Source organism: Cucumis sativus, chromosome 6 (genome assembly GCF_000004075.3).
Source record: "Cucumis sativus cultivar 9930 chromosome 6, Cucumber_9930_V3, whole genome shotgun sequence".
Classification (NCBI taxonomy): Eukaryota; Viridiplantae; Streptophyta; class Magnoliopsida; order Cucurbitales; family Cucurbitaceae; genus Cucumis; species Cucumis sativus.
In genome coordinates this window covers 12,416,792-12,440,944 of record NC_026660.2, presented here as the reverse complement: position 1 = coordinate 12,440,944, position 24,153 = coordinate 12,416,792, and the positions used below count along the sequence as shown (strand labels likewise).

Sequence of the window (24,153 nt, the reverse complement as noted above, 5' to 3'; positions counted from 1 at the left end):
GAAATCGGGAGACTTTGATGTGCCATATTCAATCACGCCTTATCTCTTCGAGATACTTCTAATGGATTAACATCCAACACATAGGAAGAAAATAGTAACAGTTGTACGAAGGAAACATGAGTTATTTGAGTTTGTTTAATTAATTTAGCTCAAATGTGAATTTTATTTAATTACTTTGTTAACTAGTAATAAAAATTTAACTGTATTTTACACTATGCTTGTAAGGTTATAATAGTCACATTCAAAATGTGTCAGAGAACTCTTTGGAACTTCCCATAATTGAAATTATGAGTGTCTTCTCTTGATTGTGAGTTTACTGGTGTTCCTAGGATGGATTTCTTTACGACTTTGCAGGGAGTTGTGTTTTTGGACAATCCTTTGTGGATTCATTTCCATACACCTAAAACGACAGACATGCAGTCTAAAGTAATTGCTCCAAGCAATTCTCAATTCCTGCAGAATTTGCTCTTGTTTTCATACAGATTACAGTTCAATAACTAGAAACGGGTAAGAACAAAGAACCCCAGCTAAGTTCTTGACCCCCTCAACAGATAAGTAACAAACAACAGAAATGAGGAAATGAGGATGAACTGAAGGAAGATTACTTGGAAAATCCAAAGGCTACGATATGGCATTTGAACCGATGGTTGTGGCAATGAATGATCACAATCTTTCATCCACTTGTACAACAAAGTGGGGCATGAGAGGAATGAAACCACAATTCAGGCTGATCATCGACCCATAATTTTGTACATACCTGTTGGATCACCGACGCCAACGGCCAATACACCACCATGATCATAGGAATTATGAGGTCTTATGATTTGGGCAGTAAGTTTGAAAAATTGTCTATGTCACTTCACTATCTACCTCAAAAATCCTCACAATAATCGAGGTGAGCGTAATTTAACAATAATCAACATTTATCCCATATCTTGTAAAACTAATAATATATACTACTCAGAAAATATATGTATTATACAGCACAATTTTAAATCCAGTCCAAGTTCAACTAACATAGAATTTATACTATAACTTTGAAATCAAGAGGTTTCACTCACCATCCAACCCCACCTATCATAAAAATAATAATTATTATTGTTATTATAAATTTGAAAAGTTAGAAAGAAAAACCAGCATCTACCAACCTTAGAATAATGTATTTAAAGTCATTGATTTTGTCATAGGAATGCATTAGTGCATAAGTATGAGTGAGATGGATATAGTGCATTATTTAGAATGTATACAGACAGGAGATTTTGAAAGGAAAAAAGCATCATATTTCCCAAATTTGTTTAGCATAGATTGGGTTGTCACCATAATGAAGTAACTGATTCTAAAAAAATATAGATAAAAGAAGAAAATGGGAATATAATACAGTTTGTGATTTATTATCTAAAAATTAAAAAGAAAGTAAGAAAGATGTTTGAGTTCCAAGGCCAGCATTGAAGGCCTTAAACTTACCAATCCTCTTCTTCAGGAATGGAAAAACAAATTAGTTGAAAAACCTAAAAATGTTTAAGAAGATTTGCTAAATAAAGACGGTAGAAGGTTATGGCAGAAGACGTTAAAGAACAATTCACCCTCTTCTTTCATTTGTTTGCCTTATATTTCTCCTCCAATGAGTGCAAATCAAACTGTCGTCGTTGATTTTCTCAGAGGATCAATGGAGAACGAATACAAACCCAGATTGCCTAAACCTCCAACCAGGTTGCAGAAGCAGGCGCCGGCCAGTCTTCATCTCGATCAACTTTCAAGCGTCTCAATGTCTTCTGCTAGTAACGACATTTGTTCCAAGGCGATTCTTCCTCTCCTATCGCCACTTCCTCTATCGCCACAGCCCTTGCCTGAAATCGACGGAAATAGAATATCTGCAAACGGAAATGCCGTAGACGGCGGCGGTGGTAATGGGGATCAAAGAGGAATAGGTTTTGTAGCTCCTGGTGGTTGGCAACATCCGGCAGTGGCAGCGACATTTCCTGATCCTTCTACGCTGTTTACTTTCTTTCAATCGCAATGCATGGTAAGCAGTAACACACCGTAAGAAGAAGATGGAGATTGTGGATCGATTCTCGCGTCTGATTATCTACGTAAATCCACCAATGTACATTATGATGTATGTGCGTGTGTGCGCGTGTGTGTTTGTTCATCAATTCCGTTAAGATCTCCATGAATACTTCCTCTGGTTTTAAGATTTCACACACTTCATCTTACTCATAATTTAACACCCTGCTTCTTCTTCTTCGTTTTCAATTTCTTCTCTATTCATTCATTCAATCAATTCAATTCATTTGTTGTAATTTGTTATCCATGTTCAAGTCTGAATCACGAATCTTATTTCGCCATTAATCATGCTCAACATACGCAAATCAGATCTGATAATGAGATGACAAGAACAAGTTGAATTTTCTTTAACGTTATATGTGCGATAGCAAGCAATGCCGTTTTTAACGCTTGGAGAAAGGAGAGAGTGGTAGCACGACTTACAGTTTCATTATTCATTTAGTACATATGGGTTTAGGAAATTTGAACAATACATCTCTTCCTTCTTAGATCACTAGATGTCAATTATGTTTTTAGAATTACAGCAGAAACCATGAACCTCTCGTGAGGCTATTTTACTTAATCATAAAATAACCATAATTAGGATTAGATAATTGCAAAACAACACCAAACAAATCCCTTCTTCTCAAGCTCATTTTTCGATCAGTGGTTTATAAGTCCTTCTAAATTTTTTAAACATGTTATTAAGATTTTTTTCAAACCAACACCGTTCAAATCTCTTAACTATCTTTAGTTCAACTCAAATTTTCAATCTATTATGTTCATCCCACCTATAATAGCTCATTTAATTGTATTGTAATTAATCCAATAATAACACTTCTAATTGCACCTATAATTAGTTCAAATGAATGCAGTGTGAAGCTTTAGCCACGAAGAAAGTAAAATTATGCTCAAATAATACTCTAATCAAATCAAATTAGACTCTTCTGAAGGAATTTACAACAATTGCAATAACACTATATTTTTATTTCTATTTTACCACTTATAAGAGATAGAGTTGATAACCAATAGAAAGCCATAAAAATGTCGTTCCAAGTATGTAGTAGATTTGACTACAGAAAAGCAAAAGATGAAAGATACATTTAGAATGAACACTTTTAAGTGCTTGACAAATGTTCGTTTTTTATCACTTAAAAAGTCATTATAAAGAGAATGGATTGTCAAGACGTAATCACTTTGGGATAGAAGAGCCCATGCATCGAGATTTGAACCACTAAGATATTTGTTCAGTTTCATTACACATTACAAGGAGCCCTAATTGGGGATTAGTGTGAAGAATTAAAGCAAAGAAAATTTGAATTAACAAAACAATGATTGATTAGAGGGGAAGAATCAAAGAGCATAAGAAATTGAAGTTACAAATATATTCCATTAGAGCAATAATAAATTTTTACTCGAAAATCCTCAAGTTGCCATTCATTGAAGGCGGAAAGAGCTCTCATTCGTTATATACAAAACGCTAATAACATTCATCAAAATGAACATAAGGAAGAATCATCAACATGTCCTTTTCCTCTCGTGCGTTCACAAAACAAATATTAACTGAAGACAACTTAAACACCCAATGAACTTTCCCATCACTGCTGCTGCTACCAATATAACCAACCTCCCAATGAAGATGCCTCCATTAAAAATCAGAAGTCGAATTCCCCAGTTGCCTGACAAACCAAATAAACCAAGCTTCCATGAAAACCGGACTCGGTTTAATATTTCTAACCTGTTAGTTTTGGAGGGAAAAATTCACCTTGTTGAAGAGAATGTCCTTGTTGTTAATATGCATAATTCCATCTTTTAGTGTACATTTCCACCTACTCTTGGTACGAGTAACCTATTACATGAAAAGTAATGATGATATATATTTAATGGCATGGTAGATTCTAAAAATGCTCTAGGATATGCTGCACAACTGGACCTAAAAAAACAGGAGGCAAAGTACCTTGTCAAACTGAGCTAAAACTAGATGTTGTGTGCTCAATTCTTCTCCTTGATCCACATCATCCAAATCGTCATCGTCGTCGTCTTCGTTCAATGAAGGCTCGCTATCCTCCTCCTCTTCATTAACATCATCCTGGGTGACAACCGCAGGAGTTCCAGCTGGTGGATCTGTAAAGAAAAGATAAACAATTAGAGACAAATTTTGTTACTGCTTTAAATTCTCTTGGGAACCTTAGTTTTCACCCTTGTTCCTTGCTGTTTTTTGTCCTCCCAAACGTTCTATTCTGATTATTGAATTACATAAAAACAATTGCTTTTGTTGGTAAGATTTTACATTATACCCAGCAGCAAGTTTGTGCTTTAAACCGCACACAGCATTTATGTAATAATTGTTTGTGTTTTATGTTTAAAAGGGCCACTTAAAATTCCTATTAAATGCAATGTAAAATATTTAACGTGGAAGACAAACAAACTTCGATATGAAAGTTAAAAACCAATTTTTAATTTAAAACCTTCTTTCCGGATCGTTCTCTAACAGAAAACCAAATTTCAATACTTGTCATAGAATAGTCACAATCATGAAGACACTTCATAACATTTACCATTAGGTGCTGGTGTATTTGCTATGTTGTAATCTTCATTGAAGACACCCTGGTAATTGTATATCTGCAGGGGATGTCAGAAATGTGAATAACAGAAACACAACTCAGTGAACAGAGAGCAATGAGAAAACCATTTCCATTAATTATGATACGAAGAATTCTAATCATCAAGAAGTAGGATGAACAAAAATGCAACCCAGATAACGCATAGGATGGACACAATAAAAACCAGAAGAATCAAGCAATTATTTTAATGCCTAACATGTTCAGTCCAATATTAATTAGTTGTGACTAGAAAATAAGTTATTTGACCACAGACAGGAGCAAAGAGTTGAAAAAACCATATAAAATGTGCAGATCCAGGAAAACCCGTCATCAATCATGGAAGAGAGTAGGCAGTAGGCAGTTCCAAAATACCAAAAAGTACAGACTGATTACGGTTTAATCTACAGGTGCTAAAATTTTGCATCCTTTACTTGATAACCAACTAGAGAGGACATTTGTTAGCACCTTTAAGAAAAAGCAACATAGTGATTTGTTGCTGTCTATTGGCAAATACTTAAATAAGCATCTTTCATGTAGCTATGATGGTGTCGGTATCATTTTTTATATTACAGAGAGGACTGTTGTGTTAGTGAGCATGTGGTGTTCGTATCGGATTGGAGCATGATATTCATGGGTTGCTTGGTTGAGGGATTGTGAGTCCTGAAAGAAATTGAGATATTACAAAGAGGGAGGACACTGACATATGCTTGTTATTTTAGCCAACACAGAATCTTGCGACTTATTCAAATGATCTTCTGTCTTCCATCAAAAACAAAAGCCAAACACCTCATGAGCTCTAGTATTAACCATTAGAAGGAAGCCAGGAAATCACATACAAAAATTCTTGGTTAAACACATTTGTATCGTACAGCTGACATTTTAAACATTATTTTGTGTGTGCCTAATTGTTTCTACGATACTGTGTAACTCGATAGTGATAATTTTTTTCATTGAGGAAGGTTCTAATTTTTCCGAGCAAACAATCCCTGCTTTCATGACGTCCATGATAAGTTTGTGCCTTGTACCTAGCTCCACGAGGCTTTGTCTATCAAACAACATTCTATGACTACGGACATCCTTATAAGAAGACATGGAACGGATGCCTGACTTCTACAAAAAGATGAAAGGATAATCAAAAAACAGTGGCAGACAAGTAACCTTCTGAAGAATAGGCACCCACCTTGCAAAACCAAAACAAGTAAAAAGATGGGTGAAAAGTATAAAATTTCTATTACTATTACATAAATATTCCTTGTATTAACAATAGCAGATTCTATAACTTTAAGGGAAGAAAAGAGAGAGAGCTAACGTTAGGTGTAGAAAGCACATCATCATAAGGATCAGGCATTGGTCCATCAAGTTGTGGAATCTTCAATAATGATCTTTCAATATGTGATGACGTTGCACTCTTTGCAGAAGTGATAGCGCCTGGCCTTCCATCAGAAGAATTGCATCCACTAATCTGCAAAAGCACACCACTAAGGAGTGTCAAAGACTGATCACAATAAACTGAAAGCATTCGGTAAAATGTAATCCCATGAATTCTATTTAGTCATAAACCACCAATAGAAAGCTCAAGCGAATATTTGCAACCTAAGAAGTGTCAGCAGCAAATATAGGAAATAAATACAATTAGCATGAATGAAAACAGAAAAATAAATGCATCGTGACAAATAAGAAAAGTATTAATCAAGGCCTAAGCATTATTTGACTTCAAATTTACTTTTTCTTTTAAGATGATCAATCATTTAAAATTTTGATAAAAGTTCGGTCTTTGCACAGAATTCAAACATTTGTGAGGCATTAGAACAGGCTGTTGTGTATCCCCATTCCAGGTGAGGGATTCCTTGGCAGCGAATTTTGGTTATTTTGTGCTTCACCAAGCTGGAAAGGAAAAGAAAGTGTTCCTCAAAAGAGAGAGTTCTTGAGAGGGTATTTAGGACGTGACTTTTTGGTTACATGAATTTTGGAGCACCTTGTGTTGCCAGTTTCCCCTTGCTTCAATTGAACCCATTGTATTTTGATTTTTCATCTTCTTAATGGAAGTTTTTTAAAAAGAAGCCAAACTTTAATTTCATTAAATCATATGAAATGCTCTTAAAAATAATAACGATAATTAATAATTTATTTATTTATTTTAAAAAAAAGTTCCACTAACTATCATGAATCCAAAAGAACAACAATAAAATGGTAACGACAAAACAAACAAACTCCTTAGAGACAAACCTATAAAGGGCTATTGAGCCTAATGGTATTCCAAATCTCCTCCTCAGGACATCATCTTATTAAAAGTTGGTTTCTAGAAAGATCGATTAGTTGGTTGATGTATTAAGCATAACCATAATAAATTAAAACAAATTTTTAGTATGAGTTCACAAATAAATAAATAAATATATATATATATATATATAAACCTGTTCCTTGCCGTCCCATCCTAGATTTTTAGAAACTAATCTGTGTCCATGCTACTCATAACTTCTGGTTGAAGGGGTAGGGAATGGAGGTCTCATGCAAGAAAGATAGACAACCTCGTTTTGAATATGACTGAAGATCCAAATGCCCAGACAACCTCATTGTGAATATGACTGAAGATCCAAATACCACCAACTATCAACAGTGTAGCCTTTAAAAAAAGGTTTCTCTAAAACAAACACCTAGGAGGAGTTGCTTGACCTCTAGCCAATCAAATGGCAACACTAATTGTTCTACTAGTAAATTACTATCAATCATATAACCATTTCTAGCTCAACCCATAATGCACATCCTTTGAACTTACCATTCCAGATTATCTTGTAGCCTCACAGAGCCAAGTCTAGCCACCTGAATTTACGGTCAAGAATATTACAGATCTAAAATTTCTATCTCTCTCTCTTATAGACATATACCAATCTTTCCAATTCCCATTACACACGTGAGGCATCAGAAGCAAGCTGGTAATCAAAGGGGTAGTCAATCTGTTGGCTAGATATGTGAAAATGAGTCGATGGCATGAAGTTTGTGCAGAGGAACCCCACACTGAGAATGAGTATAAACACATTTATTGGCAATTGTTGAGGGCACTGGACAAAATGAGCTGTAAACTAAAGACTAAGCTTCTCAAACAGTCTGGTATTTTTCAATCTACAAAGTGAGAGATGCATGTATAATTGAGCTTGAATGTGAAATGCCGCTCTCCAATTTCCCCTCCATTGTGGGATTCATTTTGAGATATCGTCCGGTTTCTTATAGCAATAAAAGAATATCTGAAGTTTCCATGTCAAATATTAATTTCATATTATGTACACTTAACCCATAAAATATTATGTGTTTAAATTGAGGGAAACTAGAACACTCCTTAGCTTGTTATGAGGTAGCATGGCTCCATGTGTAAGGTCGTGTGTTGTTACATCTTTCTATATCATGTACATGAGAATCATCCAGGTAAAACAATTATGAGCATCCACCCCTTGGGAACATGACGCTTTTACTACCATCCAGGAAAAACAATTGTGTACATGACACTTTTACTATTGATTCTATAACTAATTCCACAACTTGCAGTCAAACAAGACTATGGAACTGAAATTTGACCTCTCAAGGGGTTCCACCGTCCTCTATCTGAGAAGAAAACTAGAGGACAACAACGGAATCATTGCCTTTCTTTCTCTGATTGTGAAGTTCAGTTGAATCTTGGGGAGAAGGGATGTTCATATTTGGAGTCCTCTACTCCATCCAAAGGTATGTCTTACAAAAAAATTTCCTTTGTTTGGTCAATCCTCACCCTCAAGTGGCCATGAATTAAGTCATTGTCTTGTAGTAGAAGATGAAAATACCGAATAAAGTCATTGTCTTGTGGCAGAGAATTTTGATCATATCAAAATTGTGATCTAGGTCATGTAATTTGGAGTTGTTTCTTTGAAGAGTTCCAGATTATGCTTGGTTAGACATAGGGTTGCAGAGAGATGATCAAGGAGTTCCCTCTCATCTTTCATGAGAATATAAGGTTTTGTAACAAACCAGGGTGTGCATTATTGTGTAGGTCCTTCAAGGAGAGAGAAACAACAAAAAATTTTAAGGCCTTGAGAGGTCTCATAGTGACATTTGGGCCCTTGTTAGGTACAATATCTCTCAGTTGGCTTCAGCGGAGAAGCCTTTTTTGTAATTACTCTTTAACCCTTGCTTTACTTGGAATGAGAGACAAAATAATAAAAATTATATGCTATGACGTGAAATTATGTGCAAGAAAATTGACAAGAGAGTCCAAGGCTCAAAGGACAGGTAAGAAAACCAAACCTCAATCTCAAAAACACTGTTGGCAGCATCTCCAGCTCCATCTTGCTGTGGTATAAACCCATTAGCTTGGTACTGGGAAGCAAAATCATCACGCTTACGCTTCCCCGAGTTCATCATGAAAAAGTCCTGAGAATTGTTTCCAAAATTTAAAACATCATAATGAAGTTACCAAAGTTTTTGCGCAAATAGATACATAGCAGAGAGGAGTAGAGTAATTCAAAATCAGAAGCAGATGAAATTCATGTTGCAGTTTTGGTGTTGCATCAAGCCTCCAAGAACAAATTTTTTCATGATGAAAGCATGAATTAAGAAAGAGATTACCTGTGTAAGGGATGGATGAGCGCCAGCAGCTCCCCTGTCTGCTGCTTCCTCACGCCCCTCCACGTAGGCTACAAAATACAATCAATATAAATTACTACAGAATTATTGTTGTGAAGCTTTCCACTACTTCAACACTAGACTCACCAATATTAACGTCTACAGGAGTTCTTTGACCCATCCAAGAGGGTGGTTGCTGAAAGAAGAATGTAGACGTCTATCAAAACCCCAGATAATGGAATGTTCAACTATCTACAACATACTTCAGAATTTTTATGGTAAAAACCATATCAATGCCACTAATCCACTTTAAATCAAATTAAAAACCAACACTCCCTCTTTATCAAAGGAACAAAATGTGAAAAAAAAAATGATGCAATCACGACAGTATGAAGTGGGTAAACGGCAGGGAATAAGACAAATGTAAAAGATTAGAAGTGACGTCAAAGTCAAACAACAATTACCATATATGGGGTTGGCCTTCCAGATCTGACCTCAACATTATTATTACCGCTACCCCCAGGAGTGGTGGCAGCTGGAGAAGCATCAGTTCCAGATGCAGAGTGGTCGCTGGGTCCAGTAGGAACATTATACATCGCGTTGTCAGCAGTTCCCGGTAAAGGGTTTGAATTGGAGTCTGTAGTGGCGTCTACAATTTACCAAAATCCCTTCAATTATTAATTACGAACTTCGGAAAACAATTAGTAGATGGGACAGAGAAGTAATCACCGGTGGAAAGAGTAAATCAGCCGTGGGAGTTTCGTACTCTTCAGTACCCTCATACGGAACATTAAGATCGTGAACCGGAGTTATCGGACCTCCGGGTGTAGGCTTAGATGGTGCAGACCTCTCTATAGGACCAGTCACAGCACCCGCTTGCATCATCTTCGCCTCCCACATCTAAAAAGTTCCGACAAAGAAGACAATCAGCCCAACCACACAGCTTAAATTAGCTTCAAAGCCTCAAAACCCTAGAAAGAATCGGATCAAACCCAGAAAGTAATCACCGAAAAAATTCAATCGAATCCTTCAAACAGATTAAAAAAAGAAAACATTTGAATTCACTAGAGAAGATAATAGTATAAACGAAACAAAAGAAACAAAAAAATTTCAAGATTGGGGATCAAGAATTACTCCTTGAAGCTCCTTGAGAACATCTTCTCCAGGACCATTATCAACAAACTCGTCACGAAGCTTGTTGATAACATCTTCGATGACATTGATGTAGATAGAGCTTGTGGAAGTCGCCATAACGGATCCGCCTCGCGCTCTGTCTACCTCGGATTCCTTCCACAAGCCTAAACCCAGAAAGAATTTAGTGTTGGGAGAAAACTGGAGAGAAAATTCAAGGGAGAAGATCCATGGAATCCGTATAAGGTTCTTGGATTGGTAGAGTTGTGTGAAGTAAAAGGAAAGAGGAGGGCGATGGAGAAGGGAGAAGGGAGAAGAGGAAGAGAGAGAGAAGAGAGGGAAAGAAGGGGGAGAGAGAGAGAATGGGGAAAGAGGAGAGAGGCGGACAAGAAAGGGAGAATAAAGAGTGGAATATAAATAGGTTTGCATCCGATTATAATGCATAGATCCACATGGCGAAATCTGCTTGAAGCCTGATTTTTCCCGGTTTTTTCATTTCCGGTCTGGTCTGGCTCAATCATGTCTCCGTTTTGTGCAACGAAATTGATTATATTAGAGATCATTTGTAAATATTATAAAATTGAACTAAAATGTAAATTTAAATCTGAAATACATAAATTAAACTTCTTTATTCTTACCATCTTTATTTTCATTTTTTCTTAATGTTTGTATTCGTCTTTCAATTTTAAATTTTTGTGTTCAGTTCTTCTTTTGGTTTTTAGATATTTTTTGTTTTAAAATTAATTTTAAATTGTAGTTTAAAAGTTGTGATGGGTAAAAAAAATATTTTTAATTTCATTGATTTGGAGCACGATCAAATATGTTTTCTTTTCTTTACAAATACAGTTTTAAAGGAAAATTTCTCAATTGATTAACTTAAAAAAAAAAAAAAAAAGATATTCATTATAAAGTGTAAAATTGGATAGATATTTTTTTATAAAAAATTGTGTTTATAAAAATACTGTGGTTTTAAAAATATTTACAACAATATTGTGGTCTTAAAATTATTTATAAAAATACTGCAGTTCAAAAGACGCTATAGTAGTATATATTTCTTTTATTTAGTCGATTTATAGACAATCCTCTTTCTTAGACAAGCATGTTTTTTTATTAAAAAAAATTGATTAAGAATTTTAAAAATATTGTTTATAAAATTGCAAAATTAAATAGATAATTTTATTTAAAACTATTTATATAGTTTTAAAATTATTTATAAAAACATTGTAGTTTAAAAATGCTAAGAGTAAGAACATATTTTAATTTAGTCGATTTGTTTTATGTCTTTTTCCTCTTTCTTTACAGTTTAAAAATAATAATTATAGCCTAAAAATATTATTTTTATAAAGTGCAAAATTAGATAGATATATTTTATTTTAAAAATATTTATACAAATACTGTGGTTTTAAAAAAATGATAAAATATGCTTTTATTCTTTTGTTTTCTCTTTCTTTCTTTAATGTTGTTAAGATGAACACTTTGGTTTTAAAAAAACCGATTAAGGTTTAAATTATTTATACAAATATCGTGGTTTTAAAATTATTTATTGAGAATTTGTTAAAAGAAAATAGATAGAAAAAACAACCAACTATCAGCTTAATAAATTAGTTTTTTTTGTATGAAATTTAAATAGTTTTTTCTTTAAATGTTTCATTTATAAAAAATATTGTAGTTTGAAATATAAGGTAAAAGAATATTTTTTAATTTAGTTCGAAACATGATTATTTTCTCATTTTCTGTGGTGAGACAAACACATTTTCCAAAATTTGATAGATATTTTTTGGATGCTGACTAAAAGGTGCACGTGTTCATCTTTTATTTAATGTAATTTTGATTTTTTGTTTATTTTTTTATTCGATAATTACCTATTTTACGATAAAAACTTTAGTTTAAATGACATTTGTATTCTTTAAGAATAAATAATTATTTTAAGAAGGAGGATTAAATGGCTGAGTATTCTCAAACATAACAAAATAATAAAACTATTTATAAAATTTATAGAATTTATTTAAGTTCTTTTATTTTATTTTATAAATACTTTCAATATTTTCCTATCCATAATAATCATTTTATAGAATTTATTTAAGTTGTTTTGTTTTATTTTATAAATACTTTCAATATTTTTCTATCAATAATAGTTCCATTTAAATCCTTAAATGAATTATTATATTTGATTTAAGTTATTGTTTTTATGACTTTTTATAATTAGTTTTAGATTTTTTTTTCAAACTCTCACATGGAAGGTGTATTTTTAAACTTTATAATTTAGTTATCTTTTAAAACTTCTTATAACACGTGCAAAGCACATAGCAACAAACTAGTATTTACAAAATGTGTCGATGAACCTGAACAATTATAAAAGTGTACTGATGTTTATTATTGATGGAATTTGAAATTTTAGGAGTTTCTCTTCAATTAAAATCTTTGGTATTTTGAAACACATTGACATTGTAAGAAATTGTTCAATTATACATATTTAATCTAACAATTATTAAATACGGCTAATAAAATTTTGAGACCAATCACAAATTGCCACATCATTTATTAAATTAACCATGAAAAATGCAAATAATTGAATTTAGAACTAATTAAAATTGACATGTGTCCCAAACTAAAAATTAAAAAACATAAATTGGTCTGATCCAACATGTTTTCATCATAACCATTGGATCAAACTAATTATCTTGGTTACTTGGACTAAGTTCAACTGAGTCCAAAAATAAACCTAATTGAGCGCAAAAGGTAAATATGACTCAAATCCATGTGATTGAACTATGGGTCTGGTTCATGGACCAAACAGGTTTAAGCTCATAAAGCCCACTATATAACTCTATAAATATAAGAGTTCTCCTCTTTGGTAAAGGTTGGAGATTTTTTACTTCAGAAGGTCTAGAGAATCCTTCCAAGAACTAAAAAACCCTCTAATTATTGAAATCGACCATCCTCGAAGATTGAAGCTTATTTGAAGATATAAGTTTTCTTCCAAAACTCAAACTTGTGTTCAGCTTCCTCCAAATCAAACTCCTTTGAATATAGAAACCTTATTCCAAGACTCCAACTTCAAGACATGTTTCACTTTCTCCAAATCAAATGTAAGCATCCAATCGAGAGAGAATAAGATGATCAAATTATAGTAATTGAATCACATCGCATCAAATCACAAAAATACAACATCAACTCAAGTTCAACACTACGAATCAAATTTCTCTGGAAATCTTGTACGAACAGATACAGTATAAGCTTAATTCTATACTTTTTTTATCTTTTACAAAAATCAACTTTTAAAAAAATTAGAGAAAATATTGTCGATTGCTTGACATGTAAAAATTCTTTTAAATTATCTTATTCATGGCTTTCTCATCTTTAGTTGTGGCTAATTTTTAGTTTTATACATCCGGAATATTACTTTCCAATTTTTAGTTTTATCAATTAAAGGTTGCTACAAAGTAAATACTAACTCTATTTATTATTGTATTCTTTGCCAATACATTAAATAATTTATTAATCTTTAATAGTCGTTTAAGTGCTACCCATAAATGGAGGTAATATAGAATTTTTTTCACTAAATTTTTTATCAATGTTTATTATGTTTTAAAATAATTATGAGAATAAAATTTGGGAGTTTTTTTTTTTATATTAAAACTCTAAAATATTATTTTAAATAAAAAATCAAAATAATAGTTATATCGAACTAAATACTATAGCCTATTACAAGTGAACCATCAATTGAGAATGTTGGTGATTTAAAATACGTTAAAAAACATTTAAACATAAATTATTTTTCTCCTAAAGTTTCTCACAATATCAATAATAATCATTGTATAGTTTTTATTTCTAAACAAGTAAAGAAAGAAAATAGAATAAAATGTGATGAAGCTCAAAAAATACTCACATATTTTTTTATATAGTAAAATAAATAAAAATATTTATAAATTATAGTAAAATTTTACATTTTATCTATGATAGCTACAAACATATATATTTTTGTCACTGTCTATCAATATTACTTATAAAAGCATATCATTGACTATCAATATCTACCATTAATATAATCTGAAAATTTGTTATATGTCAGTAAATATTTTGTCATATTTAGTATTTTCTGACAATTATATTAACTTACTCATTAATAAGTTAAAATTTCTTATATCATTAATTTGTGTGTAATTAGTGATATTTTGTTTATGTTTTTTTAATACTTTTTCAATTTATGCTAATTTCTTATATCATCAATTTTGCATGTAATTAGTGATATTTTGTTTATGTTTTTTTAATACTTTTTTCAAATTATGCTAATTTCTTATATCATCAATTTTGTATGTAATTGGTGATATTTTGTTTATGATTTTTTAATACTTTTTCAATTTATATACAACATAAGAAATGTTTATTTCACCCTATATAAATGTCAAGCCTAGTATATGATAGTATTAATTAAAAAAATTATGAGAATTTAAGATTTGTTAATAGGTTGTTGAGTAAATCTATAGAATAAATGTGAGTAAATCAATACTATTTAGTAATTATGTATACTTAATTTACAATATCAATAATATGAATGGTAGATTTGTTTTCTTAAGTAATAATAATAAAGAAAAAATGGTGTTTTAGATTTGTATTGAAAAAATAATGATAGTATTGCAGAAGTCAAATAATAATAATAATTGTAGATTGATTGACATATTCTAAATGCACAATACAAATATTTCAAAATGAAAAAAAAACATTTTTTTGCTTTTAAGTAATTATAATTTTTAATATGGTAGTTATACTGTCATAACTAAATAGCTTGAAAATCTATAAAAAAAAGTATTTATATAATTTTTAAACTTTCGACATTTGAAGAAAAAATGTTATGTCAATATCATAAAAACAAGCTTCCAATGACTTCTTATTTTACCTGTATATATACGCTAATCGTCAATATGCATTTCAGACGATGTCATACATGTATTCGTACCTACATTAATTAGGTGTGTTTGCGGCATGCGTGGAGGATGGCAAAAAATACACTTAAAGAAGTAAAAGGTTGATTATATATCACTAACACCTCACTTGTGGACTTAAATATGTGACATATCCAATAAATGAAAATGAATTAATTAATCATGTCAGAAATAACATTGCATGGACTTGAACCCAAGATATCATGAAGTAGTCTCCTCTAATATCATCTATAAACTCAAAAGCTTAAGCTAATAGATGGAGAAAATTTTAACATAATATTTGACATTCTTCGTCTCTTGTGGGCTCGAAATATTGAAAAAACCAACAAGTAGAAAATATATTAATGCATAGTCTTGAATATAGGATATCCTAAATCAGACAATATTACGATATAGTCTTAAATCACCAATCAACCCAAAAGCTTAAACTCGTGAGTAAGATTATATCATTTTTTATTAGATAATAATTTAATATTTATAGTGTATAAATAAATTTAATTTTCAATCGATTTATCTTTCTACACATGTAATAAATAATTAATCTACTAATATTTTGTTAGATAAAATGATTAAATTACTGTTTATTAAAGTTTATGGACTGAATCGTTCAAAATTTCAAATCACGAAGGCTAAATTATTACTTTAATCAAAATTTTGGGATAAAAAGTATAATATATACACACAAAAATTGGTTGAAACTATAAATTATAATACAAAGGATTTTGGCTAATTAGATTTTCCGAAGAATGTGTTTCATGGAGTTGAACTTGTGTTGATGTTCATTTTGATACGATGTAGTTCTATTTTTAGAACTTGATCATCTGATTCCCTCTTGATTGAAAGTGTATGTTTAATGAATGAAAGCAGAACACTTGAAGTTCTTGAAGTTAAAGTCTTGGAAAAATATTTGTTTCTTTTCAAAAGAGTTGAGTTTTAGATGTGGGTCGGTCTTGAACAGATAAAAGAATCTCTTGATCGTTGGGAGAATCCTCTCTGGACTCTATTAAGTAATATTTATAAATACCTACCAAAGAACTCTTCTATTTGCTCAATGGACTTTGTGGATTTGGGCTTGGTTAATTCATGGACCTACGTGTCCAACTATAATGAATTTGAGTCTTATATAGCATTTTGGCTAAATTAAACAAGTTGAACTTTAACCCAAAATTTAATATTAGTTAAAGATAACATTCACTTAAGAGATAGATAATAGTAAATAAAATGTAGACACCAAAAACGTTTTTTTTAAAAAAGAACAACAAATGATTATACAAATTTATAATAATTTATAATAATAAATATATTACATAATAATCGAAATTAATCTCAATCGTAAAAATTTTATTTTTTGTTAATTTAAATTAAATTCATACTTTAAAAAAAATCATAACCTCTCTATTTTTTTAATAAAATTTGAAAATAATTATTTATAAGTTATTTGAATGGTTTGTTTAAAAATATTTGCAATGACATATATATATATATTATTCCAAATCTTATTTTAAACAAAATGTTGCTTTTTTATTAAGATGAAAATATGTGAAGTATTCTCATTTGCTTTAAGCAAAACACACATGAATAAATGTGTCTTTACAATAAAATTGAGAAAATGAAAAAGAAGTAAAATCATTAAACTAAATTCATTGGAAAATGAAAAAAAAGAAGATAAAAACTACTAAATAGCTCTAAGCTCCATCCACCATCCTCAATATGAACACTTAGTTGTGATCTTTTCTTCCTTCTTCAATGGGTGAGAATGAGTAGCTACAATAATACTAGTTATGAAAAGGGAGGAGAAAAACATTATATAATTAATCTGCCTTACATGAGCATTAAAACAAATAATATGGATCTTTATAAGAAAAGTTAATAATATAATTAATTATATATAGTTATTTAAATAAGCAATATATGTAAAAAAATCTTTACAAATCAAACCACCAATAACAAAATTAACAATAACAACGAGAGTATAAAACATAAACGTGTACTATCAATCTTAAAGTCAAAGGTTTGCTCCATCGTCTATTTGTCAAAAATAAAAAAGAAAATACAAACAAACAAATTCAATAATTAAAAAATTACCAAAAGAAAAAAAAAACTACTTCACATTTTCATATCCCTACAAATTTTCCTAGTTCATCTTATCATAATACTACATTCATAGTTCTTCTCCTAAACACATGTTATAATAGTACTACAATTATAAATATTTTCCCAAACGCATATTATCATAATATTACAACAATAATCTTTCCTCCAAACACATATTATTATAACATTATCATTCATATTCCTTCCCTCAAACACATATTACCATAACACTACCAATAATAACCCTAACCTCTACATATTATCGTAACACTAGGATTATTATAGTCCTAAAATTATCATAATCTTTTTCCACATAACTCATTCCCTCCTCCAAACGCACCCTAAAGATCTAAGATATAGAATTTCAACCTTAAGCAAATCCCAATATAGCCCTAAAAATCAACACAAACACATATTTGATAGTATGAAGATGAAGAGAATCAAATATGTATCTAACTTTGAGGTTGATAGTACAACACTATGTCGGTTGAGTAAAGCTCATTTTAGTATACTGTCACATATATTTATAGAATAGCATCTTAACCAATAAAATGTATTTATCGAATCATTATAACGTCTATTCACAAAGAAAATGGTTGACTTAATATTTTTTTCTAATTTGAGAAAAACTTGAAAGGAGTATAACTCAACAATAATTTTCAGGTATTGAATTGAAGGTTGATGGTTTAAATCTTGTACTCCACCTGTTTTTATTAAAAATAAAATTTATATTAAGGATTATCGAATTATAAGATGGAAAATCTAATGAAATTAGGATACAAGCTACAAACAAAGACAATAGAGTTCTACTATATAAAACAAGACTTGCATAATTTATTGCTTATAGTGGAAAAAAATTATGGAGAACTCTCTATTTTGTGTCATAATTAAATTGAGGTGATGAAAGATGTAAACAATATTAAAGAAAGAAAAAAAAAGAGTAGAATATAATTTGAAAGAAGAAGAAAAAAAGGTTTATTTGATTGATTGATTTATTTAGGTGAGATAAAAAATAAGAGGAATGGAATGAATGTGAAATGGATAAACAAAAAAGCAAGAGGAAACCATATTTTTGAATATTTGTGAAGAAAGAAAGGTCAATCTTAGAATCTCTAGTGTTCTTTAGTTTTTTTTTTTATTGAGTGGATAAAGTAATACACGTGGCATTATTTTATTTGCTAAGGTTTTATTTCCCCGGATAATATTTCCAAATAATCTCGAAATTTTGGATGGCGTTTGGCTACGGATTTTTTAGTATGTGGGGACTGTTTGTTTACGATTCCAATCAAATTCCCAGCCATGGATATCAGAATAACCTGAAGAGGACCAACGGAGACCACCACCACTGACTGATCACCGACTCCGTTTCTTCTCTCTACTCTCCTCCTTCCTTCAATGGCCGCGATCATTAACTCCAATTCCTTTATCTTAACCACTACCCCAAACACCCGCCGAAGCTTCAAGAGTCACCGGAGGCAGGTTGCCGTCTTTGCCAAAAACTCTGGATCATTCTCTTCCTTTCGCTTGGGGAAATCTAGCAATGAATCGCCGTCTTCTGATGACGCTCCGGTTGAAGATTCTGGTAATTCAAATCCGTTTCGTTTTTCTTTTGGAAAGGTACCGGATGTGAAGTCTTTGATTCCAGTGGTTAGTGAGCCTTCCTCCGGTTTGTCGTTCGGGAGTTCGAGGCGGAAGGATTCCAATACGGTGTTTGTTGCCGGTGCTACTGGTCAGGCTGGGATTCGGTTAGCGCAGACTCTGTTGCGAGAAGGTTTTAGTGTTCGTGCTGGTGTGCCGGAGCTTGGTGCTGCGCAAGAATTGGCCCGTCTTGCTGCTAAGTATAAGGTCAGTTTTGTATGGATTTGGTTGTTCTTTTAATTTATACTTCTACTATTGAATCTAGTCGTTAAGTATTTGGTTAGAACGAATTTCGTATCTGAGAATGGAAGGTGTGGGGATTCCATTGTTTTTTGAAATGATAACTCTACACATGCATCTAATTGTTGCTAGATCAGAACGAATTCTGTATTTGAGAATGGTTGTTGTAAGGATTCATTGTATTTCTATTATTAATTGATGATTCTACTCTTGCGTCCGGTTCTGTACTTCGTTTTGACGAATAACATTGTGATTTGTGCATTTTATTTATCGAACACTGAAGGTCATCTCGAATGAAGAATCAAAGCGGCTCAACGCCGTCGAATCCTCCTTTCAAGACGCAGAAGCGATTGCCAAGGCGATCGGAAACGCCAGTAAAGTAGTTGTCACTATTGGTGTCGGGGAGAACGGTCCGACCTCTGAAGTTACCACATCAGACGCATTGCAAGTAATTCAGGCAGCGCAGCTCGCCGGAGTAAGCCATGTGGCAGTCGTATACGACGGCAATGCATCAAGCTCCTCCACTTACAATGTACTCGACGGCCTTTCATCGTTCTTCAACAATCTTTTCTCCCGATCTCAGCCATTGTCCGTGGTGGAGCTCTTGCAGAAAATAGTTGAAACCGACATCGGCTATACGTTCATCAAAACGAATTTGGTCGAAGACTTTGCACCTGAGCGTGCGTATAATGTCGTCGTCCAAGCTGAAGGAAGCGCTAGTTCAAACGACTACAAAGTAATGTAATGTATGCGATAGTTATCAAATAATGTTAACAGTTATTTTCCATTTCTCTGATTTCTTCAAGAGAGGTTCATGTTCGTTATGACGGTATGCTGATCTTCGACTTGAACATTGTTTATCAGGTGGCGCAGTCACAAATAGCTTCGTTGGTGGCCGGAGTTTTCTCGAACACGGCGGTGGCCGAGAACAAGGTGACCTGCAATTTTACTGCTCCGACGATTATGCCCAAAAAACTTTCACAGCTCTTAAGCTTTTAGCCACTCGACTATTTTTATGAAATTGTTTAGACTATTGATTGGGATTTCACATCTAAATTCTTAAGGTCGTGGAAGTGTATTCAAGTCCATCTGCACCCTCAAGTTCTGTGGATCAACTTTTCAGGTAAGATTTTCCCTCTTGGATTAATTGTTTATTAAATAGACCGCCTCCTATCTCCCAATATTAAGTATATCACACAGTTCAAATCTCTCACTAGTGGTCTTTGATTAGGTTTCATTGGTTTCAAAAGCTGCTTGTAATTATTTATGGCAATATCATACTTGGAAACTCTTTCTTTAGTGAGTTTTCTTGGTGGGTTCGGTTTTTTATGGCACTTGTGTTCTTTCTTTCTTTTTTTTTTCCCTCTGCAGTTGTTTTAATTTTTTTTTTTTTTTTAAATCTCACTGGTAACTTTTGAAGATGATAAAATTTGAAATTTGTTCAATTTTAACTCTTATACTCTGGTTTGTCTAATTTTACAATAAACCCTAAAGTTAGTTTTGAATGCTAGTTATTGTTCATTTGTTTGAAAAACTTTTTGTAATATATAGCACTTTTATCGTAAATTTTGCCGCTTTATTTCTTTGTATGAAAATTATTGTCATTATTGTTTAATCAATTTTGATAACAATTAATTACGAAACGTTAAATTTAAGATTTATTAAAATGATGGAAACTAAAATTATACAATTGAAATTAATAAACTTCAAAATTAATAGTATTTAACTTAAAACTTTTCTTTGTTTGAAATGTTTATTATTTATTGTCTTAAACTACAAAATTAATAATAATAAAAAATTAATTAAAAGAAGTCTCTATTTAAAAAATACCCATATCAAAAAGTTGCAATATTATCTCTTTCTTTCACAAAAATTTGATAACTTCTCTGTTTTAACACCAATGTACATGGGTGTGAAAGGAACCTAAAGATGTAAAATTGTAAAGTAAAATGAATTTACTTCATTTTCAAACCAAAGGTGGCAATTGTTTAATGGAGCATTATGATTGGAAGATTAACTAACTGCTTTGTTATAAATTTATATCAGTGTCATTCCCACGGATGGTAGAAGACAAGCATATGCAGAAGCAAAAGCAAAAGCAAAAGCAGAGGAAGAGGCCATAAGAATTGCTGAAAATGCTCGTGAAGAGGCCGAAGCCACAAAGAAACAAGAAGTAGAAGCTGCTAAATCCAAACGACTCTCAGAAAAGGCAGCCACCCAACCATCATCATCATCATCATCTTCTTCTTCTTCTTCTTCTCCTCCCGCCGAAGAATCAGATCAAATCGCTTTCTTTAATTCCTTCTTGAACAAAGCCAAGGACTTCAGTTCAGAACAATCCCAAAAGCTCAAAAAGCTGTCAGAAAAGGAACCTCAGGAAACCGAAGAAGAAAGCCCCGACACTGCAGGCAATTTAGTGAACAACTTTTTCAATAAAGCGAAGGGGTTTGGCTCGGCACAGCCATGGGAAAAGCTATCTTTTCAACTACAAAAACCATCTGAGGAATCAAATGCTCAGATAGCCACAGTTAGAGGACAAGCCAAAGCTCGAGCATTGCCACCAAAGAAAGCATCGATAAGACAAACACAAAAGACCAATTCAAAGCCTTCATTTGGTTTGAAGCAGAAAGAAAATTCAAAGCCTAAAGCAGCAGCAACAGCAGCAGCAGCAGCCAAAGAGGAGACAAAAGCAGAGGTAAGGAAAGTTTTTGGTGGTCTCTTTAAGCAAGAAACCATATATGTTGATGATGAATGATTAGGAAGAAATATAATCGTTTCCTTTAACATTTTATGGCAATGTGGGTGCTGATATAACTCTTTGAAGAAGCGTATTTTAATTTGTGTATTTAAATTGTAATCTATGTATGTAATCTGTGTGTTATGGGGGTTGGTTGTTTACTTGGTTTTACAAGTTTCTGCGAAGAATAAGTGAGCTTTTTGATAATTATTTTTTTTGCAGTTAGAGAAGCAAATTGTCCAACTCTAATTCATTAAATATTGTTTTTGCTTTATGGCATCTTTTGATGTGCGATTTCTTTGGTTATTATTTCTGGCTTTATGCTTTGAAGAATGGATTCTTTTGAATACTTTAGATTAAATTAATTAAAATGGATTCTTGAATACTTTAGATTAAATTACATGGTGTATGTTTATCGAATACGAGCTAATGTTGTCAGATTTTATGATCTAATGGTATCGAAATATTTTAAAATGCAACATTTTGTATACTTTAGATTAAAAATGCAATATTTTGTATATAGTTTCAATTTATTTTTGCTATCGATCTGAATTTCTCATTGATTTTTTATGCATTATAAATTATGTAAATATTACAAAATAATAATTAAAGAATTCTTTTACTTTCTTTAGAAAACACTATGCTCAATCCATGTTTTGTTTAATAAGTATGTTTTACTTATACAATATGGTGAGGAATCAAACCTCTGATTTTAATAATAATAATAATACAAGCAGCTTTACTCAATTTGATCATTTAATAACTACTTGGCTGGCAGCTTTACCTAGAAAATAGTATGACGACGATCTAGTTGTTCAATTTGTGTTGATCTCTTAGATACATATTTTGTAACCTAGATGTCGAACTTTGCTCCCTTATACCTAGGAGCACTTGCCCTCGCTCCAAGATCGAGATTTAAGAGAGATCCTTGCCTGAACATTCAAACTTTTTTATTGAAAACGAGACTTTCAATTTCAATTTCAATGATGGGCATAAATTTAAATATCCTTGGCATTCCTTTTTATTCACTCAAAACTAAAATCAACTTAAATGTGCCTTGAATTCCTTGCGAAGCAATGAGTTAAAGAAAAGTTCAAAGCAGAGTTGAGTACAGCCACCATTACAAGATGTACAAAGTTTCCTATATGTATATATATATTATAGCGTAGAAGAAATTCAAACCCAAATGCTCATAATCATATAATGTAATTCAAGCAAAGATAAAATTCCCACACATCAACCAGAATTCAGCAAAGAACCATCAGAAGGGAATCACCAAACAGATGCAATCAGAAAAGGCAAAGAATAAATAAGAACTCCAATCCTCCAATTTCCTAGTCTCCACCAGCCCCGCTGCCTCCCTCACCACCGTGGACATGGGTACTGCCACCATCATCGTCAAGTGCATCCATGGTCACGGCTGTGACCGCAACAGCAGCCACGGCAGTGGCACTGGCTGCACATTCTTCACCTGCGTTTCCATTTCCACTGCTATCACTGCTAGAGGAATGCTTACCTTCTTTTGAGTCTCGATGAGATTTGCGACGAGAAGGCTTAGATTTGGAAGATTTCTCCGATCCTCCATCAGCTTTGTGGCCATTTTTGTGGCGAGGAATACAGAAACAAATCTTTGATGAGGACTCCATAGTTGAGCTTCTTTCCCTGCTTATGTCTTCCTCATTGAATCTATAATTATAGTAAGAGTTCCTTTCGCCAACCTGTACAAAGCTTTGTTAATAAGTATCAATAAATATCAAAACAGGAGGATTTTGAGCCATTCTATCAACCTTTTTTGTGTTGCTGTCTTCTCTCCTTTCTTTTCCCCCCTCTTTACTCTAAAGTGATTTGTAGGGGAAATTTGCCCAATTGGTGCAATCCAGCTAAGCTTTAATAGACAAAATAATAGCTGAGAACAACTTTTATGATTGTCCAAATATTTTGATGATTGAGAACTTGAGATCAGTATAATCCTTGCTAAAATCATAATTTAAAGAGAAATTAATGAATAAGTAATAGATTTGTCTATAGATAAGATTAGATTGATGAAAATGGCATGTAAGGCCTTCAATTGGGCCTGTCATTTTCTACAATAATTTGATCCGCTACTGTGATCAAATGGTAAAGTTGATTATGG

At 32.3% G+C, this 24,153-nt stretch overlaps 3 protein-coding genes across 3 annotated transcripts; 2 read left to right on the top strand and 1 right to left on the bottom strand.

The window, feature by feature from the left end:
* Window positions 1-1,621: 1,621 nt before the first annotated feature.
* On the top strand, window positions 1,622-2,044 carry LOC116404357. Its single transcript, XM_031886578.1, has one exon. It carries the CDS (start codon window positions 1,622-1,624, stop codon window positions 2,042-2,044), a length of 423 nt encoding a protein of 140 aa, XP_031742438.1.
* Window positions 2,045-3,406: 1,362 nt separating this feature from the next.
* Window positions 3,407-10,769, bottom strand: LOC101206619 (transcription initiation factor IIA large subunit). The gene is given in 12 exon segments (XM_004143084.3): window positions 3,407-3,722; window positions 3,809-3,892; window positions 4,001-4,167; window positions 4,602-4,665; window positions 5,956-6,108; window positions 8,919-9,044; window positions 9,240-9,307; window positions 9,384-9,432; window positions 9,701-9,864; window positions 9,867-9,885; window positions 9,966-10,136; window positions 10,371-10,769. Coding segments are annotated over 12 exon segments (1,206 nt in total). The 5' UTR covers window positions 10,488-10,769; the 3' UTR covers window positions 3,407-3,698.
* A 7,891-nt stretch (window positions 10,770-18,660) lies between these two features.
* LOC116404638 (protein PLASTID TRANSCRIPTIONALLY ACTIVE 16, chloroplastic-like) lies at window positions 18,661-22,304 on the top strand. The gene is made up of 5 exons (XM_031887795.1): window positions 18,661-19,249; window positions 19,566-20,018; window positions 20,147-20,215; window positions 20,347-20,405; window positions 21,329-22,304. The coding sequence occupies exons 1-5, from the start codon at window positions 18,800-18,802 to the stop codon at window positions 22,035-22,037; spliced, it is 1,740 nt and encodes a 579-aa protein (XP_031743655.1). The 5' UTR covers window positions 18,661-18,799; the 3' UTR covers window positions 22,038-22,304.
* Window positions 22,305-24,153: the final 1,849 nt, after the last annotated feature.

Bases quoted from the DNA above. Each gene is read 5' to 3' on its own strand.
- LOC116404357 (XM_031886578.1), top strand. From the start codon at position 1,622: ATGAGTGCAAATCAAACTGTCGTCGTTGATTTTCTCAGAGGATCAATG.
- LOC116404638 (XM_031887795.1), top strand. From the start codon at position 18,800: ATGGCCGCGATCATTAACTCCAATTCCTTTATCTTAACCACTACCCCA. The intron at 19,250-19,565 runs GTCAGTTTTGTA...CGAACACTGAAG, and splicing joins GTCTTGCTGCTAAGTATAAG to GTCATCTCGAATGAAGAATC. The intron at 20,406-21,328 runs GTAAGATTTTCC...AATTTATATCAG, and splicing joins TCTGTGGATCAACTTTTCAG to TGTCATTCCCACGGATGGTA.